At 37.7% G+C, this 21,410-nt stretch overlaps 4 protein-coding genes and 1 long non-coding RNA gene across 7 annotated transcripts in view; 3 read left to right on the forward strand and 2 right to left on the reverse strand.

The window, feature by feature from the left end:
• Positions 1–21,410, reverse strand: part of LOC134652872 (uncharacterized) — a 503,949-nt gene that overhangs the window by 459,804 nt on the left and 22,735 nt on the right. The gene's annotated exons all lie outside the window — the stretch shown is intronic.
• Positions 1,198–3,621, forward strand: LOC134652782 (pyridoxine/pyridoxamine 5'-phosphate oxidase-like). The gene is made up of 5 exons (XM_063507944.1): positions 1,198–1,485; positions 1,782–1,938; positions 2,485–2,584; positions 2,759–3,018; positions 3,451–3,621. Exons 1-5 carry the CDS (start codon positions 1,404–1,406, stop codon positions 3,614–3,616), a joined length of 765 nt encoding a protein of 254 aa, XP_063364014.1. The 5' UTR covers positions 1,198–1,403; the 3' UTR covers positions 3,617–3,621.
• LOC134652561 (histidine protein methyltransferase 1 homolog) lies at positions 3,826–5,288 on the reverse strand. The gene is made up of 3 exons (XM_063507726.1): positions 4,951–5,288; positions 4,562–4,725; positions 3,826–4,305 (listed from the first exon to the last, which is right to left on the reverse strand). Exons 1-3 carry the CDS (start codon positions 5,246–5,248, stop codon positions 3,907–3,909), a joined length of 861 nt encoding a protein of 286 aa, XP_063363796.1. The 5' UTR covers positions 5,249–5,288; the 3' UTR covers positions 3,826–3,906.
• Positions 5,587–12,367, forward strand: LOC134652783 (proteasome activator complex subunit 3). Of its 3 annotated transcripts, XM_063507947.1 has the most exons (5): positions 5,904–5,939; positions 6,240–6,377; positions 6,797–7,015; positions 9,499–9,714; positions 12,206–12,367. In XM_063507947.1, the coding sequence occupies exons 1-5, from the start codon at positions 5,919–5,921 to the stop codon at positions 12,347–12,349; spliced, it is 738 nt and encodes a 245-aa protein (XP_063364017.1). In that variant the 5' UTR covers positions 5,904–5,918; the 3' UTR covers positions 12,350–12,367. The 3 variants fall into 3 exon arrangements, with proteins under 3 accessions (XP_063364015.1, XP_063364016.1, XP_063364017.1); XM_063507945.1 differs by lacking the exons at positions 5,904–5,939; positions 12,206–12,367 and adding an exon at positions 5,587–5,708 and having other exon boundaries at positions 9,499–9,747; XM_063507946.1 differs by lacking the exon at positions 12,206–12,367 and having other exon boundaries at positions 5,765–5,939; positions 6,246–6,377; positions 9,499–9,747.
• Positions 17,259–20,702, forward strand: LOC134652562 (capping protein inhibiting regulator of actin dynamics-like). Its single transcript, XM_063507727.1, has 5 exons — positions 17,259–17,642; positions 18,252–18,519; positions 19,069–19,318; positions 19,674–19,820; positions 20,535–20,702. Exons 1-5 carry the CDS (start codon positions 17,377–17,379, stop codon positions 20,594–20,596), a joined length of 993 nt encoding a protein of 330 aa, XP_063363797.1. The 5' UTR covers positions 17,259–17,376; the 3' UTR covers positions 20,597–20,702.

Consider the following 21,410-nt stretch of genomic DNA (forward strand, 5'->3'; position numbering starts at 1 on the left):
CCCGGCCTGCGGCCTCGCTTTTTAATACAATGGACATTGGTTAGCGTCTGTGCTCTAGCTGGGGGCCGATTTTTGAATTTCGATCGCTCGATTTCGGCACTCGAAAATCAGTGGAAAATGGCGAAATGCTGATTTTTTAAATACGAGCGATAGAAATTGGGAATCTATTGGTATTGACCACTCGTTTTCCATTCTATTAGTAGAATTTATTTATTAGTAGTGGAGATATTACTGAAAGAAATACACGAAATCGAGCAGTCGAATTTCAAATATCGGCCCCCTGAGCTTATCCTGAAACACGGCTTTGACCTCGCATGAAAGCACGCCTCACTGGGGAACTTCGGATTTTTAGGCCCGGCCCGGCCTTTTTAAGACGCTTTCACAATTATTTCACAAAAAATTTCGCGCTCGCTGCGCTCGCGTTTTTTGCTGCTTTTTAGGTTGACTCTGTACCTACATGCTAGCTTGACTAGTGAATGAAGTGTCATTTATACATGGAAAGTCTATACGTTACGCTAACTATTACGTTAATTTTAATCATATGGCTCGGCGTATGGTCTTATGGTCGGACAATCGCTGTTCAGCCTGGCAAAATATTTAACTACCTATTGAGAAAAAAAAGGGCTCTTCCCACACTTGACGCAACAAGGAATCGGCAAAAACTGATAGAAAAAAGCTTTATGTCCACGCAATAAGAGCGAAAAAGACATCGCTCGGCATGTTCGGATCGGCTCAACTGACACCTGAAGGTTGAAATTAAAATCGCAAACTTCCATCCCTGTACTGAACAAGAACATTATGTATGTAGAATTGACTGTAAGGGGGCCCCGAGCATTGCACTGCCTAGGGGCCCCGACATGCTTAATCCGGCCCTGCATACAACATACACTTTTAGTAATTGTTATCTAACCTATTTGTTGTATTTGTGTGTAAATGTACGAAGCGATTAATTAAAATAAAAAGTTATCGCGGTTGCACACCCGAACTCAGGTACGTAACACCCTAAACACTTCAAACCATCTTCAAACAATTAAATTTCGCGCGGATCCTGATGAACTTTTTATTTATATTTAGTGTTGCCATGAAGTGGACTTTGTGTTAACTTTATCTCTGGCGTTTTTAAGGTTAACTGAAATAAGCTCAATAAGTTTTGACAACTAGATAGCAAAGGTAGGCAAGATTCGTGGAAGATTTTATTGTCAATTGTTTTCATTATCTTATCGCATTATCAAAGTTTTAATTATCTTATTGTTTTGCTTAATGAGCGTCATTTCAATCTAAACTTCTATCCACGGATGTTGTTGACATAATTTACTAGAAAGAGAACTTTTAATTGAATTTATTCTAGCGAGGGTACTCAAGAGTTAACAGTAAATAGTTTAACTGTAGCTGTAGATGACCGGATGGGAAGATTGTTAGCTAGACCTTTTGTATTATTCTTGCCGGTTACACCAAGCTATCGCAAGATGAGCATCGACATTGGAGGTAAGTAATCAATTTAAAATACAATCAAACATTTAAATTGCTGGAACTTACAGCTTACTGTAAGTTCCAGCAAAATAACTTATTTTATGAACAAAACAAAACAACACAAACAACAAAACTTATTTTATGAACTTCTGGTTTTAATAACATACTGACGTGAGATTGACCTTATTAGGTTTATCTAATACGACCATTTTAATGATTTAGGTACACATAATTAAATTATATCTGTAATAAATTGGTTTTATGTTGATAACCATATACTTAAAGTCAAATTGAATATTTATATTTTACAGGAATGAGAATCAAATACAAGGACAAGGATGAGACGTTTCTGGAAAAGCACCTGGTCTCAAAGGAGCCCTTTGGTCAATTTAAGGCTTGGTTTGAAGAGGCCTGCACTAAAAAGGAAATCCTTGAGCCAAATGCTATGTGCTTAGCCACTGTGTCGCCGTAAGTGGTCATTTTTGTTTATTATCTTTTAGTAACATGTAATGTAAGAATACAGTTTAATCCTAAAACATAGTCCTATAAAACTCATTTTAGAATTATGTGGCACCATGTTTCCATTTAATTTTACTTTAAGCTACATTTATTACATGCTGAACTGTATGTAGCAGTTGCACTGTTATAGTTTCACATTTAATCATCTAGAGCAGCGGTCGGCAACCTGCGGTCTGTGAACTAGGGTTGCCAACCATACTATATTATTTTACAATAAAGTAAGGGTTAATGTTTTAGAGTGTGTTTGTCTTTTTCTCTGGTAAACTTAGGGTGGAATCATATCTGTCAGCATCGAGCCGCATTTTATATATGAGAAATCGCTCGTTAGTATGAAGATGCGTACGCATGCTTTCAGCTTTCCGATGCGTACGCATCTTCATACTAACGAGCGATTTCTGATATATAAAATGCGGCTCGATGCTGACAGATGTGATTCCACCCGTAACAGCCAAGACTGTTTTATAATTATGATTTTTTTTTTGTATTTTGTTACAGGCAAGGTTTTCCTTCAGCTAGATTTGTTTTACTGAAAGGCTATGGAAAGGAGGGCTTCAAGTTTTTCACCAACTATGAAAGTAGAAAAGCTAGAGAATTGGTAAGAGTGGTGCCTTCTCCTCTAATGTGAATCAGATCCTAGGAGTTTCAGTTTTATTTATTTCATATCATTACATCATAAATTGTTAGACTACGGCAATTTGCACAGATAAGAAAAAATAAGAACAATATTAAAGCAATTTGATATGAGAGTTAATAATATATAATTTTTCAGGATCTCAATCCGAATGTAGCGGCAACCTTTTACTGGGAAGTCCTAAACAGATCCATAAGGATCGAAGGTCAAGTAGAAAAGCTATCGGAACAGGAATCAACAACATACTTCCATTCCCGGCCTGTCCCAAGCCAGATTGCAGCGTGCGCTAGTCATCAGAGCACTCCGATAGAGTCGAGGGATGTGCTGTGTGAGCGAGAGAGTGTATTGGAGGCGCAGTACCTGATACCTGAAAAGGAAGTTCCCAAGCCAAGCTACTGGTAAGTTACGATTACAATTTTCTGTTTTTCATCATGGAACAACAAACTCGATCTAAGTACATAAGTTATGGAACCAGCATTCCAAACTTAACTGTCAACCTCAGATTTGGAAGCAATTACAATTATAAAGAACCCCATCATACAAAAATACTATGTATAATGAAAGGCCCCTTTAGATCTTGCTAGATCTGTGTGTTAAGCCCCTTCTCCATATCGCGCGGCAAACCATCGAACATTGGCTCGCGCGGCAGCCGCGCGCAATGGGTCCCTGGCGCATCGAGTTGGCTCGCGCGGCAGCCCGGTATCCATTGCGCGCGAGCCAATGTTCGATAGCTTGCCGCGCGATATGGAGACGGGGCTTTACATTACAATATTTCATCGGTTTGCAATAACTCAACTATCCTAGCTTAAAATATACATTACTCGTTACAGGGGTGGCTACATTATTCGTCCGCGAGCTGTAGAGTTCTGGCAAGGCCAACGGGACCGTCTCCATGACAGGATCAAGTTCAGGAAGCCAAATGTTTGCGAACAGCCAGACGGGAAACTGCTGCATGAGGGAGAGGATGGATGGGTTTACGAGAGACTCTCACCATAAGTTTCTTGTGGGCGTGTAAATAACTGGTGTCGCCCAGCCCTGATGGCTATGGTTTTTGTGCCAACTTGCCAAGCCAATAATCACCTATGCTTTTTTTTTGCATTCTTGGTTCAAGTTCATGGTTCAGGCAGATTTAATAACTTTTATAATGATTTTTTATTTATTTCCAAGATTAATTTTAATCTATTATGGATAAAAGTCTTCCAATAGTTGTTATAATAACTTTTATTTACAATGTTGATGTTTTACAATGCTTTTGTTATACTTCAATTCAATTAAATAAATAAATGTCATGTCTTTTTGGTCAATTTTAATATTTCCCTAAGAATGCCCCCTGTGCTTTTCCAACAGACTTGGCTTTCCAAAAGCCCATTTTTCTCTAGACTTGCTTCAAACTGCCTTGTGCCACCGCCCACTCCGAAATAGCATGTTTTAGCAGCCACATACACTTCTCCGTCTTTACTTAATCTTTTTACAAAGAGATCAATTAGCTTATCATAATTTGTGGTGTTATAAATAGTCTCGGATGTCAATATGATGTCAAAAACTTCAGTATCAGCCAGTTTACTATTAAATGAGGCCCAGTCGCCAGAGTAGAATTTGCATTTGCTTATGTCCAGTGCTTTTTCATTTTCTTCAATGTTAAGTAAAACATTGGGTATTGTAACACATTCTAGAATCTCCTTATTCTGGAAAAGAGAACATATTTTGTAATTTTGTTTGATTATGATCAAGGCTCTGAAAAACGCCCGTCATTTTGAAAACAAATCATCATTTAGATCCATTTAAGAGCCGAAAATGTTCGTGTACGGTCTACGGATGTCATTGGGGCATAAAGAAGTTTGTGTTGTACGGAACAGTGTATTTATTTCAAAATGACGGGCGTTTTTCCGAGCCTTGATTATGATAAAAAGGCAAAGTTAGTTCACTGGGTTTTATACTTACATAATCTTGAAATGTCACTAAAGCATCCTTTAACAAAGTGTAAATGCCAAGAATGCCAGCGCCACAGCCAAGATCCAGTACTTTTTTATTTTCAAATTGGATTCCAGTCTGATTGTCCACATATTCTATTAAATCATATGTGCATTCCCATATTTTAAGACCACCTGTAAAAAAAGTAAACAAAATAAGTCTTCAAATCTTGAAAATCCAATACCAATACCAAGGAATCCAATGATACCGATTTTTCTTGTATATATTCCAATCAACGAACTAGAATATTCAGTCACCAATTCCAATTAGATTCAACTTTGTAATTCTCTAACTATATTAGTAATGAATAGTGAATAGAACGATTTAATAGATATTAAATTTAAAAGTATTAAACCCACCTTCGTATTTCCCGGCAACTAGATCTTTATGTTCTTTCTCTGCTAGTTCAACAGCATTTTTAAACTCACTATCCGTAGTGTACATTTCGCTGAGTGCCTCCGAGGCCACCACATGACCTATCTCCACATCTCCGCAGGCGAACATCCTAGCATGCGCTAACAGTTCCTCGATATCTTCTATTTGTTTGTTTGGTATGATTTCTTCACATTCTAACCAAACAATGTGTTCATTTGATTCTTCTATTTTATCTTTCGTAGCATCTCCATCATTGGAAAAGTTGAATTTAAAAGTGGACATTGTTGTGCCTGTATTTTGTTAAATGTTAACTATATAGAAACATTTCATTTTAATTAGGGAATTATCGGGGACGAGCGTCAGAGATACAAGAAAGCGACACTACAACACCAACGTGTATTTGATTGACAGGACAGATCTGTAATTTTTCCGATTTGACGTTTGAGATATTTTATTAAATATGGCAACACTTGCCTGTATGTTCGAGATAAGTTTAAAACCGTTTAAATTGTTTTCTGTATTCAGTTTTCAGTTGCATTGGTTGCGTTCATAGAAAAGTATATTTTTGTTAATTTGTACGAAGAGTTTTAACGGAAATGTCACAAAAGTCATGAATGGCACAAAAAATTAAAAAAATATAAGAATAATTTGTATTAGCGTCTGCCCATTTCACCATCCTTTAATTACTTACCTTATAATGTCTTTACATAATGATGCGGAACTGGAAAGGCTTTTAGATTCGGTAGGATGCATATATAATATTATATTATATCTACAGTTAATTGATTAGGAGCTATTATCATTGAACGCAGCTAAAACCAAACCAAATTCAATTCATGGTTTGTAGTGACGAATTGTTGAATTAGCTATTATATTTAGTGAATTTCTAAGCCTTAAGATACAATAAGTGAATCGAATAAGTTGTATTCTAGTAATAAATATCGATAGAATAATGGCGGACGTTGCGAAAAAGGTAAACTGTTCCACTTAGCAGCATTATTAGCTTGACACGAGTTAGGGACAATGAAGTGTGCGTGACCTTACACTTTCCGAGTAAAGTACGTCTAAATATAACCGTAGTGTGATTTCGTGTGTGGCTAAATTACAAAGTTTAGAGTATTCCGAAAGCTATTTCTTGTATGTTAGGACAGTAGTATGGTGTGTATGAAAGTCAACATAACCTCTTTCGTCGGCCATCGGAGTTGTTTCGACGCGCGTGCCGAGTAGGTCGCCACTGCACTTAATCGTTTTACCTCTACTTGCAATGTTTCAGGTGCAGGAGTACAAAGATTCTCTCAAGCAGAAGGCCGAGCATTTAATAATAAAAGGTTTCCCTGAGAAGATAGTGAAGTTGAATGAACTTCTCGAAACGTCAAATTTCCAAAATCGAGATTTCGCCGATGTTCATCAGGTATGTGTATAAATTTTTTTGTAATACTATTTTAAAACAGGCATTTCCAAGACTATACCACACAATTGTTGTTAACTTTCATCTTAAATATTCTTAATATTCATATTCTTAAACTAAATAATGTTTTTTTTTCTAACAAACGCAAAATAGCAAATGTATAAACTCGCATTTAACACAAACTCACATCTAGGCCATAATTATTTAAAAAAAAATGTGTAAAGTAATATTAGCATATTGCAAAACTGTGTAATGGCTTGTATTATTGTATATAATAATAATTCTTCATGATTAATATTGGCATTTTAGCTTTGAACTCAAAACATATTAGCTTTATTTGACGTTGTAATATGCCTACTTAAATAAACTATTTTTTATCTTTATTGTTAGATAAAATTTCTAACACCAACTCATCTTTCCAGGACCTAAACATTCCAGTACCACCGCCTACCGCCTCCCAAAATGAACCGCAAGCCAAGAGACCTAGAGTGGACTCCTCGGAGACCTCCAGCCACTCGAGCTTCGACGGGACTAGAGTGTACGCGCTGCCGAACGGCTCCGTTCCATGTAACAAGCCTCTCAGCGACCTCATACATCTTGTTAAACCACACATTCGGGAGCTTGTCGAGGACTCCAATTTGGTAAGTGAGAAAAACGACTATCAATAACTTTCTTTGACGGTCCTCGGTATGGAATAAAACATGTTGAGCGCTTTTGACTAAAAATACGTGAGTGACCCGTTTTAATGTATTTAATAACTTTCTCATTAAGATTGCGGTCATTATTAGAAGCATGTGAAATCTTACTGTTCCGTACCTTTGAGGGCCAAACAAAACGAAAACAACTCCACTCACATACAAACACTGCAAAAGTCATTAATTTACAAGAGTGAAGAAAGATATATTCAACATTCAAAATGTATATTTATATGACTCTGCTGTACCACATGGTATGTTTCATAAAGAAATACCTAATGTATATAAGGTTATTTCATGATTAATCATCGCAGGATAAGAAAAATTACAATATAATTATTATTATTGTAATTTGGGAAATTCCTGATTTTCCATATTACATATATGCAGATGAAGTTGCGGGCTTAATAGAAAAAAATACTAAATAATTTCAGAAACAGGTCACACACAGTTTTTCTCTACTACTCTAGTAGTACTCTAGTGTAGTGACCTAATAAAATAAACAAAAAATATAACTTGTCTTGATATGAACATGTTTACATGTTTTAACACGTGGCACACAAGACAACGTGTTTTAACACGCGGTGCTAACATGTGTAAGTACTTTATGTGAATCATTGGTGATTCATAATGATTTTACTAAACCATATTAAAAGAGTGGATAATGTTTCTAAAATAAATAAGTAAACAACAACAATAACACTAAAAAAGGGTTATTATATTAGAGAGATGGCAGACTCTGTCAGTTCCTTAGAGGTAGAGAATATCAACTAAATGAATTATACATTATTAGTAAGAACATGCGATGTATTGCTACCAAGATGGCGGCAACAGACATATCCACAGCATCAAAAAGACTTATACCAGTTAGATATGAGCGCCGCGCCGGCGCGCCGCCGCCGCCGACAAAATTATCGCGCCGCCGCCGCCGACGCTGCGCTATCGGCGTGGCATCGGCGTGACCTTGGTAGTTACTACTACTTTCAGAATCAGATAATATATTTTTAATCGAGTTTAGATCATTAACGGCGCCGCTTCCAATAGTTTATAGGCATTCTAAAGGTATTTTAGGCCCATATAATTCGAAAATATCGAAGGAAAATGCAAACTTATCTGTCTAGTAACCGCGCTACTAGTCTTGGGGAAACTAAATTATTTAATATCAATTTTAACATCAATATGCTTGTAATAAACATACTGATTTCCTTCCATTTTTATTATGGAAAGTTCCACATTACAATTTATAGATTGTATATGAACTAGACATGTCAATCACAATGAAAAAATTAACTGTGATCAACTTTGGCTAACGTGAGACTCGAACCCACATCTTTGGATTACCGATCCAATGGTTTAAAAATTTTGGTTTGAATTCTTTTTTCATTAATCGAAGGTGTTTCAAGGCCACGCCGCCGATTCGCCGCCGCCGCCGACCAATTTAGACCGGCGCGCCGCCGCCGGCTAAATGCCTATCGGCGCTCATATCTAATACCAGTATAGAGGATGTTGAAAATTTACCCTTCATATGTTCAGCTAAGGTTTATCTGCTAGCTATGCAATATCTTTTATTGCAAATGTACGTCAAATGGTTAAAGTATGTAATGTTCTATACATTTCTTACTCTGTGCCATGTTTACTTTGAAAAATTGTGGTTTTGTAAGAAATTAGTCTTGGATTAGGGATTAGTCTAGGATTTCTTATGATCTTTCCCTTGACTGAAGGCAAAATGATGAAGTATCAAATTGCACACAAAATTAAATATTATGACACAGCCCGTCATAATATTCTTCACTTCAGCAGCTCGAACAAGTGTACTTTGCTACTTAAAAACAGTGAGCAAAATGCGATTTTGCTGCGATGTGAAAACTTAATTAGATAAGATAAGATAAGATAATATTTATTCAATAAAACTTATGCTAGTTTGATTTTTACAATGGTAATTATGCAATATATACTTATGTAATAGGACATTCATACATATTATTTTCTAATACACTTTAATAAAGTTAGAACTAAAATACCAACTATAATTTTATTTTCAATTGCTAAATATAATTTAATAAACATACCTAAACTAAGTAAACATTTACTTGTATCTTAGGTATGCATATAATTGTTGGTATATCTTAAGAAAACATGAGTGAATAGGTAAGTGATGAAGAAGGAATACATTTTTCGGGTTCTCTAATATGTTCTCACTGCTGAGGTGAAAAGTTTTATGAACTACACAAGATCAAAGTTATTTACATCTCGTGCGCTTTTGAGTCCCTTACTACGCTCAAGATTCTAAATTAGATTCACGAGCGTAGCGAGTATAGAATCTTTCGCTTGCACGGGACTCAAAATAAGCACTCGAAGAAATATCAAACTTTGATCTCTTGTTGTACAAATAACTATAACTTTATTCATGTTTTTTTTTCCTTTTCCAGTTGAAAATGTGGATCTCCTTCATGATCCCAAAGATCGAAGACGGCAACAACTTCGGCGTGTCAATACAAGAGGACACGTTAGCGGAGATCCAGTCGGTCGAATCCGAGGCGGCGGCGTTCTTCGACCAGATCTCGCGGTACTTCATCTCCAGGGCGAAGATTGTGTCCAAAGTGGCCAAGTATCCACATATTGATGACTACAGAAGAGCTGTTAGAGTGAGTAGATTTGTATAATATTGTTATTGTATTTAATATAAGAGGACACGTTAGCAGAGATCCAGTCGGTCGAATCCGAGGCGGCGGCGTTCTTCGACCAGATCTCGCGGTACTTCATCTCCAGGGCGAAGATTGTGTCCAAAGTGGCCAAGTATCCACATATTGATGACTACAGAAGAGCTGTTAGAGTGAGTAGATTGTTTTGTACATGTTATTGTATTCAATACAAGAGGACACGTTAGCAGAGATCCAGTCGGTCGAATCCGAGGCGGCGGCGTTCTTCGACCAGATCTCGCGGTACTTCATCTCCAGGGCGAAGATTGTGTCCAAAGTGGCCAAGTATCCACATATTGATGACTACAGAAGAGCTGTTAGAGTGAGTAGTTTATTTTGTACAATATTGTAATTATATTCAATAGGTATAAGAGAATACGTTAGCGGAGATCCTGTTGGTCGAATCCGTGCCCACGGCATTCTTCGACCAGATCTCGCGGTACTTCATCTCCAGGGCGAAGATTGTGTCCAAAGTGGCCAAGTATCCACATATTGATGACTACAGAAGAGCTGTTAGAGTGAGTAGATTTGTATAATATTGTTATTGTATTTATTATAAGAGGACACGTTAGCAGAGATCCAGTCGGTCGAATCCGAGGCCGCGGCGTTCTTCGACCAGATATCGCGGTACTTCATCTCCAGGGCGAAGATTGTGTCCAAAGTGGCCAAGTATCCACATATTGATGACTACAGAAGAGCTGTTAGAGTGAGTAGCTTGTTTTGTACATGTTATTGTATTCAATACAAGAGGACACGTTAGCAGAGATCCAGTTGGTCAAATCAGAGACGGCGTTCTTCGACCAGATCTCGCGGTACTTCATTTCTAGGGCAATGATTGTGTCCAAAGTGGCCAATGGCCAATCCACATATTGATGACTAATGTGTCATTCTATGGAACTTGCTAACTATGTAAACAAGTCACTAGTTAATTCATATTTTTGACAGTTTCAATATGGCGGTTTGTTTACATAGTTAGCAAGTTCCATAGAATGACACTTTATAGAAGAGCTGTTAGAGTGAGTAGACTGCTTTGTTCCATTCTCCTTAACTCAAATCGCAAGACCATCGGCTATGAATCACTGTTTATGACGGAATGCTTATAATTTTGCATTTGATATTAATTCAGTTGCATTTTGAGACACTCAAGACTAATTGGGGACAATTTGTGATTCATGTTAGTTGGTCAAGGGTGACTTTACTGATGAATTGTCTCTCATTGCATTATCACAAGTAAGTCGTTAGTATTTGTTGTTATAGCGGCAACAGAAATACATTGTCTGTGAAAATTTTTACTGTCTAGCTATCACGGTTCATGAGATACAGCCTAGTGACAGACAGACGGACAGTGGAGTCTTAGTAACAGGGTCCCGTTTTTACCCTTTTGGGTATGGAACCCTAAAAAGTATTATTATAAAATTAAAACTGAACTTTGCTAAGCGCCATTTGCACCATTCCACTAACCCGGGGTTAAACCTGGAATAAACCTATAATTTGACACTGGGTTAACGGTTTCACCGCTTAACCTTTTCCACGCCGTGTCAAACACAAGCTGTCACTCAGACGCCACATCATTGAAGTGTCAAAACTGAAGTTGAACTTTATGTATATGCACGTAGGTCGATGTTGCTCTGTGGTCTGTGACCGATTAATCAGTCTTTGGCGTTTAACCTACGGTGCGTATCGGTCATTGGGGTCCAAAAGGTTAACCCCGGGTTAGTGCATGGAACGGCGCAAGTGGCCCTAAGTCATAACTCTGCCAATCGTAAAGAAAATATAAGGAAACTGATAAAGCAAAGAGTACACTTAAGAAAGCACTGATTAACATGAATTAATGTAAGATATAACTAGTATTAACATGTAAGCACTAACTAACCGTAACAAAACAATATAAGTTCATATATAATCTAAGCTTAGTTTAAATAATCTCCAAATATAGAGATTGTAACTGAGATTGATTGTACAACCATAGAGAAATATAGTAAGACAAGAGTGCTCACTCCATACATCAGTTAGACTATTAATTTCCGTGTCTACATCTAGCATCGAGTAGCGGAACTATCAGTACTGCTACTTGACAATAGATGTAGCACCGACCGGAAAGCCTTATCTCAACAGCATAAGACTTTCCGGTCGGTGCTACATCTATTGTCAAGTAGCAGTACCTACTGATAGTTCCGCTACGCGATGCTAAAGTGTCATTCAATAGAACTTGCGAACTATGTAAACAAAAGTTACTAGTAATTTGACATTTAGTGTCAATTTTAGTATGGCGGTTTGTTTACATAGTTAGCAAGTTCTATTGAATGACACTTTAGATGCTAATAGTCTTTTTGGTACTAAAACTGATGTATGGAGTGAGCACTCTATGTATTTTTTTCTCTATGGTACAACTAACCTCTTGATTGAAAATAAACAGATTTTTTTTTTTTTTTTTCAGGAACTGGACGAGAAGGAATACCTGTCCCTCTGGCTGGTGATGTGTGAGATCCGGAACCGGTACTGCTCGCTCCACGACATCGTCATCAAAAACTTGGAGAAGATCAAGAAACCAAGGTCCTCCAACACAGAAAGCCTGTACTAGACTTAAATAACAGCACACGTTTTGTATGACGTTTTTTGACCGGTTATTAAACGTGTAATGTGTCCTATAGTAAGATATTTAGCAAAGACAAATATAGGTACTACCAAAATACGTGTTTTTATATAAAAAAGGGTAAAGACACGTTTAGCAGTTTTTTTGATTGTTATCATTTTACCTTGTTTTCCGCGTAATTTTGTCAAATTTATTAAGTAGCTACATGAATGCTTGTAAGCAATTTCATTTTCACCTCAGCAGCTCGAACAAGGGTACTTTGCTACTTAAAAACAGTGAGCAAAATCGCATTTTGCTCACTGAGTGAGACAAAATGAACAAAATGCGATTTTGCTCACTCAGTGAGCAAAATGCGATTTTGCTCACTGTTTTTAAGTAGCAAAGTACCCTTGTTCGAGCTGCTGAGGTGAAAACTTAATTGTTGGTATATCTTAAGAAAACATGAGTGAATAGGTAAGTGATGAAGAAGCAATACATTTTTCCGGTTCTCTAATATGTTCTCACTGCTGAGGTGAAAAGTTTTGTGAACTACACGAGATCAAAGTTATTTACATCTCGTGCGCTTGTGAGGCCCTTACTACGCTTTCGCTTGCACGGGACTCAAAATAAGCACTCGAAGAAATATCAAACTTTGATCTCTTGTTGTACAAATAACTATTGTCTATGCTATTGTAACATTATGTAATAATAATAATGTAGCTGGTGTGCTCGCAAGTGGCTGAAACCGATCTTGTTGATAAAAGTTTGCGAACATTGCGACTTATAGTTTGTCAAAGGACTGTCTCATTTCAAACATAGAGAGAATCATTCTACCTTTGTCTTACACTAGTACTAGCACCCAAAAGAAAAGGATGAGTATAGTATTTTTTTGTTCTCATATACTGACAAATTTGGTTTGACCAACTATATAAGGTATATAATATTTAAAACCTAAAATAAAAGGTAATTAAATAAATTTCGCGTTAGACCCGTCTATAAATGTGAGTTAATATATAAGGTATATTGCCGGTATATTCTTTCACGCTTGGCACCAAGCTCCAAGCGCCGCCGAGATTAACCTTTTGGATGCCAATGACGGATATATCAGCATCGCAGGTCCAACGCCAAAGACGAATTAATCGGTCACATACCACAGAGCAACATAGACCTACATGCATAAAGTTCAATTTCAGTTTTGACACTTCGGTGACGTAGCGTCCGAGTGACAGCTTTTTGTGTTTGATACGGCGTCGAAAAGGTTAACATTATGTATTGGAAGTCACTACATAAAAACACAACTAATACTATATGGACGAAATAAATGTTTTTTTTGTATAAAACAAAGTCGCTTCCCGCTGTCTGTCTGTCCTAATGTACCTATGCTTAGATCTTTAAAACTACGCAACGGGTTTTGATGCGGTTTTTTTAAATAGATAGAGTGATTCAAGAGGAAGGTTTATGTATAATTTGAAAACCCGTGCGAAGCCGGGTGGGTCGCTAGTGTAAGATACAATTAGAAAACAAGTCAAAAAAATTGCCTAATTTACGCAAGTAAGTCACTGCATCGCTTTTATTTTCTATACTGAGATAAGACAGGCAGCACGAATATTTAGCATAATAATTGAATCATAAATAAAATTTGTATTAGTCGTACTCTAGGAAACATTACATGATTATGTAAAAAAAGGTTATATAAAACCATTTAGTCACATAATGTAATGATGCAAGATTGTCAAACTAATATCAAGCCGTCTTATTTTTTATTCGCTGATTTGCCTTTCAGTACAAATTGACATTATTTTTACTGCTCAAAACAATAATTATACTTTACTATAATTATATAATATATACAGTTAAATTCTGTTTAAGTGACCCTTTAAAGTGTCATTCGATAGAACTTGCTACAGTCTATTTTTTATTCGGTAGACTAAAATGACATTTCATAGTATGAAATGACATTTTATGTTCATACTATGAAATGTCATTTTAGTCTACCGAATAAAAAATAGACTTTAACTATGTAAACAAAAGTCATCAGTAAATTGACATTCAGAGACAATTTAAATATGGCGGTTTGTTTACATAGTTAGCAAGTTCCATAGAACGACACTTTACGAAATTATTGCTAAGAATTACCTTTGCAATACTGTTATTATTGCAAAGAGTTACCTTTACAATAATGAATTGTTCATATTTTTTGCAATAATTTTGTAAGGGCTGCTCACCCAAATGGTGCAGAATTTTACCGTCTCTTTGTATGTCTGCTCGCTGTATCTCTTGAACCATAGACAGTTGAAATTTTAAGTCAAGAAAAAAGGGTCCCTAGATATGAATTCGACGGTTTTTTCTGTTGAATGAGAATATGGGACCCTCAATTGTATGTGGTACAAACACTTGGCTTGTTTTTATGTTTTTGAACGAAACAATAATAAATTGTGTTAAATTTAACCCATTTATTTAATATAGAAAGGACGCGTAATACGAGGTATTCCGTACATCGACCCGTCTCTTCCTATCTCTATCGCACGCGCATAATTATATTGCTGTCCCGCTCGCACAGAGCCACGTACGTCGGCATCATGGGTGAGAGAATGAACGAAATTCCTTGTACTAAGCGTTCTTCCTTTAGCAATAGATTGATGAAATCACTTGACTTATCTATATAATTCCTTAACTACGCCATTAGTCAGACTAAGGTAACTCTGCACTTGTCTAGCCACAGAGTATGGAGGCACCGCTATAACAGTCAACCTACTATGAAAATATGACCCTTGGGTAGGGTTTGCAATCCGGATCCGAAATGTATGAAATTATCCGGATCTGGATCCGGATCCGCGGATATTCCCATACATTTCGGATCCGTCGTGCAAACCCTACCCTTGGGACACTTCACTTTGCCGCTATAAAATCGGTGCAGAATTACCTTAGACGGACTCTTAAGTATTTCAATTAATGTATTTTACTATGTATATATTTAAATTCTACCAGAGTGAGTAAAAAATAGATGCTTGCGGTACAGTAGTAAAATGAGACAAATCGTCTGTATTAATCTTAGTATTTCTAATGCCTAGTACCTATCTAGGTATGATTGCTATAGGCCTATTAAATACTTGTACCAGTGACGCTATAAACTTCTCTAAAACGAGTACCTATACTGTAGCAATCTTAACCTTTTGGACGCCAATGACCGATATATCCGCACCGTAGGTTCAACGCCAAAGACCGATTAATCGGTCACAGATCACAGAGCAACATAGACCGTGCATATGCATAAAGTTCAATTTCAGTTTTGACACTCGGTGACGTGGCGTCAGCGTGACAGCTTTTGTGTTTGACACGGCATCGAAAAGGTTAAATACTTGTAACAGTGACGCTTATACTTATAAGTTATAACCTCTCTAAAACGAGTACCTATACCGTAGCAATCTAAAAAAAAAAATAACTACGTGTTTTTTTTTTCAAGGCCTAAATTTTGGGTGTGTATTTGGAATTTCTAAATAATAGTCCTATGTTTTGACCTGCTGTTGAAAATGTCTAAAGTTAAAAACTGTGCATGAGGTTTGAATTAGAATGTAACTACACTGAAATACCGATTTTCGAAGTTTTCCGTTAGGCATTTTCTACGGAGGATTTTTTTTTTGATAATATAAACATCATACTATACCTAGGACATCTTTTGGATTTTCATTAATAAACGTTATTTTTAAACTGGCTACGAATTTCGTACGTAGTTATTTTAATTTTAGAAATTTATGCTACATACAACATTAAAATGCACCTTCACAAGCCTCCATACCATACATTCGACCCATCGTCACCCATCGCCTATTCTGTAAGTTGAAACGTACCGTCGACATCAAATATATGTATACATTTTTCGCCTTATGCCAACGATATAAGGTTGCAAATTGTATACATATTTTTGACATTTTCCATGTTCATTTGAAGTGCCTGTGTTATAAAACTTATAAAAGGATTTTAGAGATCCGAGCACTGAAGTGATATGTCGATCCGATAGTCTCATTAATTTAAATATGTACCCAATACCAATAAATATACATTTCTAAATATGTATTTGTGTTTGTTTTTATGGACCTTTATAACTTATGTTTTGATCTGTGTTAGATGGGAATTTATAGCTGGTCAACCAAATCTTGTCAGTAAAAAAAGGCGCGAAATTAAAATTTTCTATGGGACGATATCCCTTCGCGCCTACATTTTTCAAATTTGCCGCCTTTTTCTACTGTCAAGATCTGGTTGACCAAGTATAGTTCCTTTTACCATCTTTTTACAATAAAGGGACTCAAAAAAGGACTACAAATTGCCAGCCAAAAAGCCAACTTGATTTTTAAATTTAAAATTGAATTTTGATTTTGTTTATATTTGTTATACCTATCCATTAATTAAGCAAGGGATTTGGCCTTGGCCACCATGATTTACCTACAGGTATATTTTACCACCATTTGCAGATTTTATTTAAAAATGGTAGAGTTCAATTTTGCGCATCTCCATTTTCACTTTCAAAATGAAAACTTCCTTTATTTCCTGTGAAATTTTCCAAAATCCCATAATTTATCAAATTTTTGGCAACAATATGTTTTGAACTTTCATATACTTATTATTCGAAAACTAGATGGCAGCACAGATTTCAGGGCTTCCGCTAGCTGGGCCGAGCGCACGCGCCACGCGCGCAGGTGCCATATTGTAAGTAAAATCCGTCGCCGTCGCACGCGTCATACCGCTCCGTGCACCCGCGCCAGCTAGCTGACGCCCTGATGCTCTTATGCTAATGTTATGTCCTGTCCTCGGCTTATAGGAGTTATAGGTCTCATATCAAATGAGACCGGTATAAAAACTTTTTACCGCTTCGGACCTACCACTATTCCACATTCGATTTTAGAATCCCCGCTGACATTAAGTACATCGACATTGGACAAATATTTTTGACAATCACAATTTACCTATACGTCACACTATTTTATGTTTAATTTGTATATTTTATTTTTAATCGAAATATTTTAAAGCAGCGGTTAAAGATGGCAAGCGACATAGACAAACGTAATTTTGGGGACAGTGCTAGGAATAGCGAATGCGTGACCGCTCGGAAGGCCTCTAACCACGTTTTCGATGGGGCTGGTGAGAACATACATTACCATAGCGATTCGGATTCCGTTGCTTCGAGGAAAAGCAAGACGAGATATATAAACTCGGCGATATATGTTGAGCCGGTGGAAGCGTCGCAATCGGTGACCTCGCTGCTATCTGGGCCGTCTTGTACGGACGTCACTCCACACCCACACAGGTACTTAGGTTCCTATCTAACGTTTATTTCAGCGTACGTCCCACTGCTAGGTATAAAATACTTGGTAGAGTTCTAGACCCCACGCTACCAGGATTATATTTTGTCCTATCGAGAAATTCATACGCCTTTTAATTTCTTCCTTCTTTTAAGTTTTCTTTCACCCAAGAGTAGCTGCCGCGGGCTGGTACTTAAAGTAGAAAAAAATGGTTTTTAGTATACAAGTTCCCTGAAACTCACTTATTTTGGAAACCGCATAGCTTCGGCTGGCTACCAGTTCTTTTTAATTTTTCCAACACGGCAATTAAGATTCTATTTAGGTATCTAACTAATCAAATGACAAAAATTACTAATTAAGCACATGTCAAAAATAAAATTCTATTTATCTAATTAAAAAATATCTGCTGATAAGCTGCACATCTGGTGGTGACTGGCTGTCCGAAAATATTTATTGAGTAAGTACCTAACTTAGAGAAGAATTCTAGTTGCCTACTGCAGGACACATAGACGCGCAAGGATTGATCTAATAACATTGCGGACAGTTAACATGGAGAGTCGAGCCCCGTCTACCTCTACGTTTCTAACCTAGTGATTTGTCGCGTTACCTTCCAGCTCATACAGAAGCAACTCAACACCCTGCCTCTCCGGACGAGCATCAACCTCCTCCAGCATCAAACGCAAATCCTGCCGCCTAGAGCTATATCCCACTCGAGAGGACGAGACTTCTCGCGGTGACCACACGTACAGAGAGGGACAGGACACGTTCAGATTGTCTGTTGTTTCGGCTTCTACGACAACCACTGCTAAGGAGGAGAGGGAAAGGAATGAAGCGAAGAAGAGACAGGTGTTTGAGCAGTGGTTGGCGCGGAAAGAAAAAGAGGTAAGGGTAATAGGGAGGCAACCCGTAGAACGTGGTGCGCGGTAGAGGCCTTCTGTTCAACTACTTCGCGAGTCTGATTGTTTAGTGTCCACTCTGGTCAGGACGTCAGGTACGTTTAAATCTATGATTAATAATATTGAACAAAAACTGCAGACTTATTGAACAAATAAAAGACATTAATTGGCTATTTGATTTAACATTAGGAACAGTCCACCACTCAGTTTAGGCTGATTGTTTAATACAAAACATATAGAGTGTAAAAACTTAGCTTAAGTATTTTAATTATATAGCAACACATTTGTAGTTGCCTTAAAAATTTATATGGCAACTCTCTCTCTTCGTTCTCGATCCGAACTAACCGACACGTCCCGCGATCACTGTAATTTAATTTAATTCTAAACTTCAATAAAACTTAATTTAAACATTAAAGCGCATTTTGTTTTCTCCATGCGCAAGTGGTCCTTCGAACCGGATAAAGCCTGTTGCAAGTTTTTGCAGCGCGCGTAAGAACTCGTAGTGAACTCTTTAAATAGGTTACTTACCGTACAGAAACGCGAAAAGGCCCGCCTAGAGAAACTCAAGCATCAGCAACCACCAACCACGACGCCAGAGCAACGCGAGGAATCCTACCGCCGCTGGCTCGAACGCAAGCGCACGCAGAACGAGCGTCGGAAAGCTGAGGAGATCGTACACAAGTTCAAAAACGCCGAGCGAGAGGCTGAGGAGAGGAATATGCGTGAACGAGCGAAGGAAGAGAAACTCACTGAGTGGATTAAGAAAAAGGAGGAAGAAATGAAACGTGAGTAAAAAAAGAAATTCAGAGGAAGGTTGTCCATCTCAACCGCTCCGGCTCTATTCGTGTAACAAAAAAGCAGGTGTCTGTGATTTTCGGCTTATCGGTCGATTGCGGTCTACCGCAAACAACGACCGTCTGACTAGCCCTGAAGAAGGTCGTCACTCTTTTGGGGGTTCATCCATCAATCTGTAACTGTCTGTTACCTCTTCACGCTTAAACCTTTGAAACGATTTCGATGAAGTTTCATACCTATGGAGATAGTTTGAGACCCGGGGAATGCCATAGCATAATTTTTATCATCAGCATCATTTCACGCAGACGTTTTCGGGGGGAGAAGCTAATATTAAATCTTTCTCAGTAATGAAGACTCGCGAAGAGCGTCGCGCAGCGCGTCTCGCTATCGAGGAGCAACGCAAGCGAGCAGAGGGCGAGCGCGCGTACCGCGACTGGCTGCGCACCAGTAGGAACAAGCCGTTACCCGTGCCGCTGAACCAGGGAGAGCTCAGTAAGTACCTATTATTAACACGTTCACTGCGTCCGTGCCCCGTATATGGGTCACGGCAAGCCTCTATTACAGTGGTTCCTAACCTGGGGGTAATTACCCCCCTGGGGGTAAAACTGGTATTTTACGGGGGTAATAAGTAATAAGCTAACCTAATATAACAATACAACAAACGTACACGTTTTAATTTTTATTACCATTGGGAGGAGGGGTAAAATCAGGTTCCTTAGTTAGTCATAGGGGTAACCGAACTGAAAAGGTTAGGAACCACTGCTCTATTACAAAGCCGTAAGGTTTACAATTCAGATTGGGACAGAGAACGTGTTAATATTACTTACAGAGGGTCGAGAATGCGCTCTTTAGTTCGTCTATTTGCCTCTCTATCCATCGAATGGGAGCGGTAGAGATGCAATCACGAAATTACGATTTTCGATGTTTGACCTATCAATTGGCATCTGCACCCCTAGCACATGATTGGCGCGACACGCAGTAGGTATCTCGCGGCGAGATAAACTACCCGTCTTTTCCTAACTATGTCATTAAAAGAGGGACGGGTAGTCTATCTCGCCGCGAGATATTGTCGCGCCAATCATGTGCTAGCCCGGCTGGTGATGACACTAATTCTATTCTGGTGGGGTGAGGGGTTGTGAGGGGTGAGGTGAGGTATGAATAAATCTTTGATAAAAGTGAAGTGATCATATTTTCAACTCACCACAGGTATGCGAGGTTCGGTTTCCAAGATGTATATCAACCCAATCCCATGGCAGTCCCCTACTTGACGGATCCAGTTATTTGCGTCAGACAACTATATATCATCGATTTTAGATTTAATGATGCCAAATATACCTACTTTATTTTAGATTAATTTTTCGACTTTTAGATTAATATTGTTGTGTTATACTCAGGAGCAATGAACATTATATACATTTCTTACGTAGCTAATATACCTAATATCTGTTTTCGATTGAAGTTATGAGATATTTACCAATGCACGAATGTTTAAGTCCGTATAACGTATGCTGGAAACTAATCTTATGTACAGTCAGCAGCAGAAGTTACTAACGTGTTAGGAGTTCGTAATGATCTACGCACATTCTTATCTTATTCTTATTCTCTTAAAAATAAAGTATTATTTATTTTGAAAACGTCGTCCGTTTAGAGCACTTCTGCTACAGACTGTATATAAATTTAATACAGGTCCCAGTAATTGCTCTTGATTTTATATATCTTCAGGGTTTAAAATAATAAAGCCTTTATTTTAAAACGTTTATTGTTCATATAGTTCCAACAATTTTAGAATATCTACAGGGTCCCCTCAAGTTACGAATGACGTGAATTAGAAAAATACCTATTTATTTTTATATTTTATAGTTTTTTATAGAAAATCCGTTTCGTGCGTTCAATTACGCTTTCTAAGAAATTCGGCACACGACTATTAGTTTCATCGAAACATGTAGAGTTATCTAAAGTGCAACATGAAAAGCAAATTATACAAATATATGTTTCGCTTTAGATACAAACCGGCCCGCTTACAAAATTGTTTTGCCTCACAATCACATGGTCTCATGATTCCAATAATGCCTACCTAACCAA

The sequence above is a fragment of the Cydia amplana genome, chromosome 12, assembly GCF_948474715.1.
Source record: "Cydia amplana chromosome 12, ilCydAmpl1.1, whole genome shotgun sequence".
Classification (NCBI taxonomy): Eukaryota; Metazoa; Arthropoda; class Insecta; order Lepidoptera; family Tortricidae; genus Cydia; species Cydia amplana.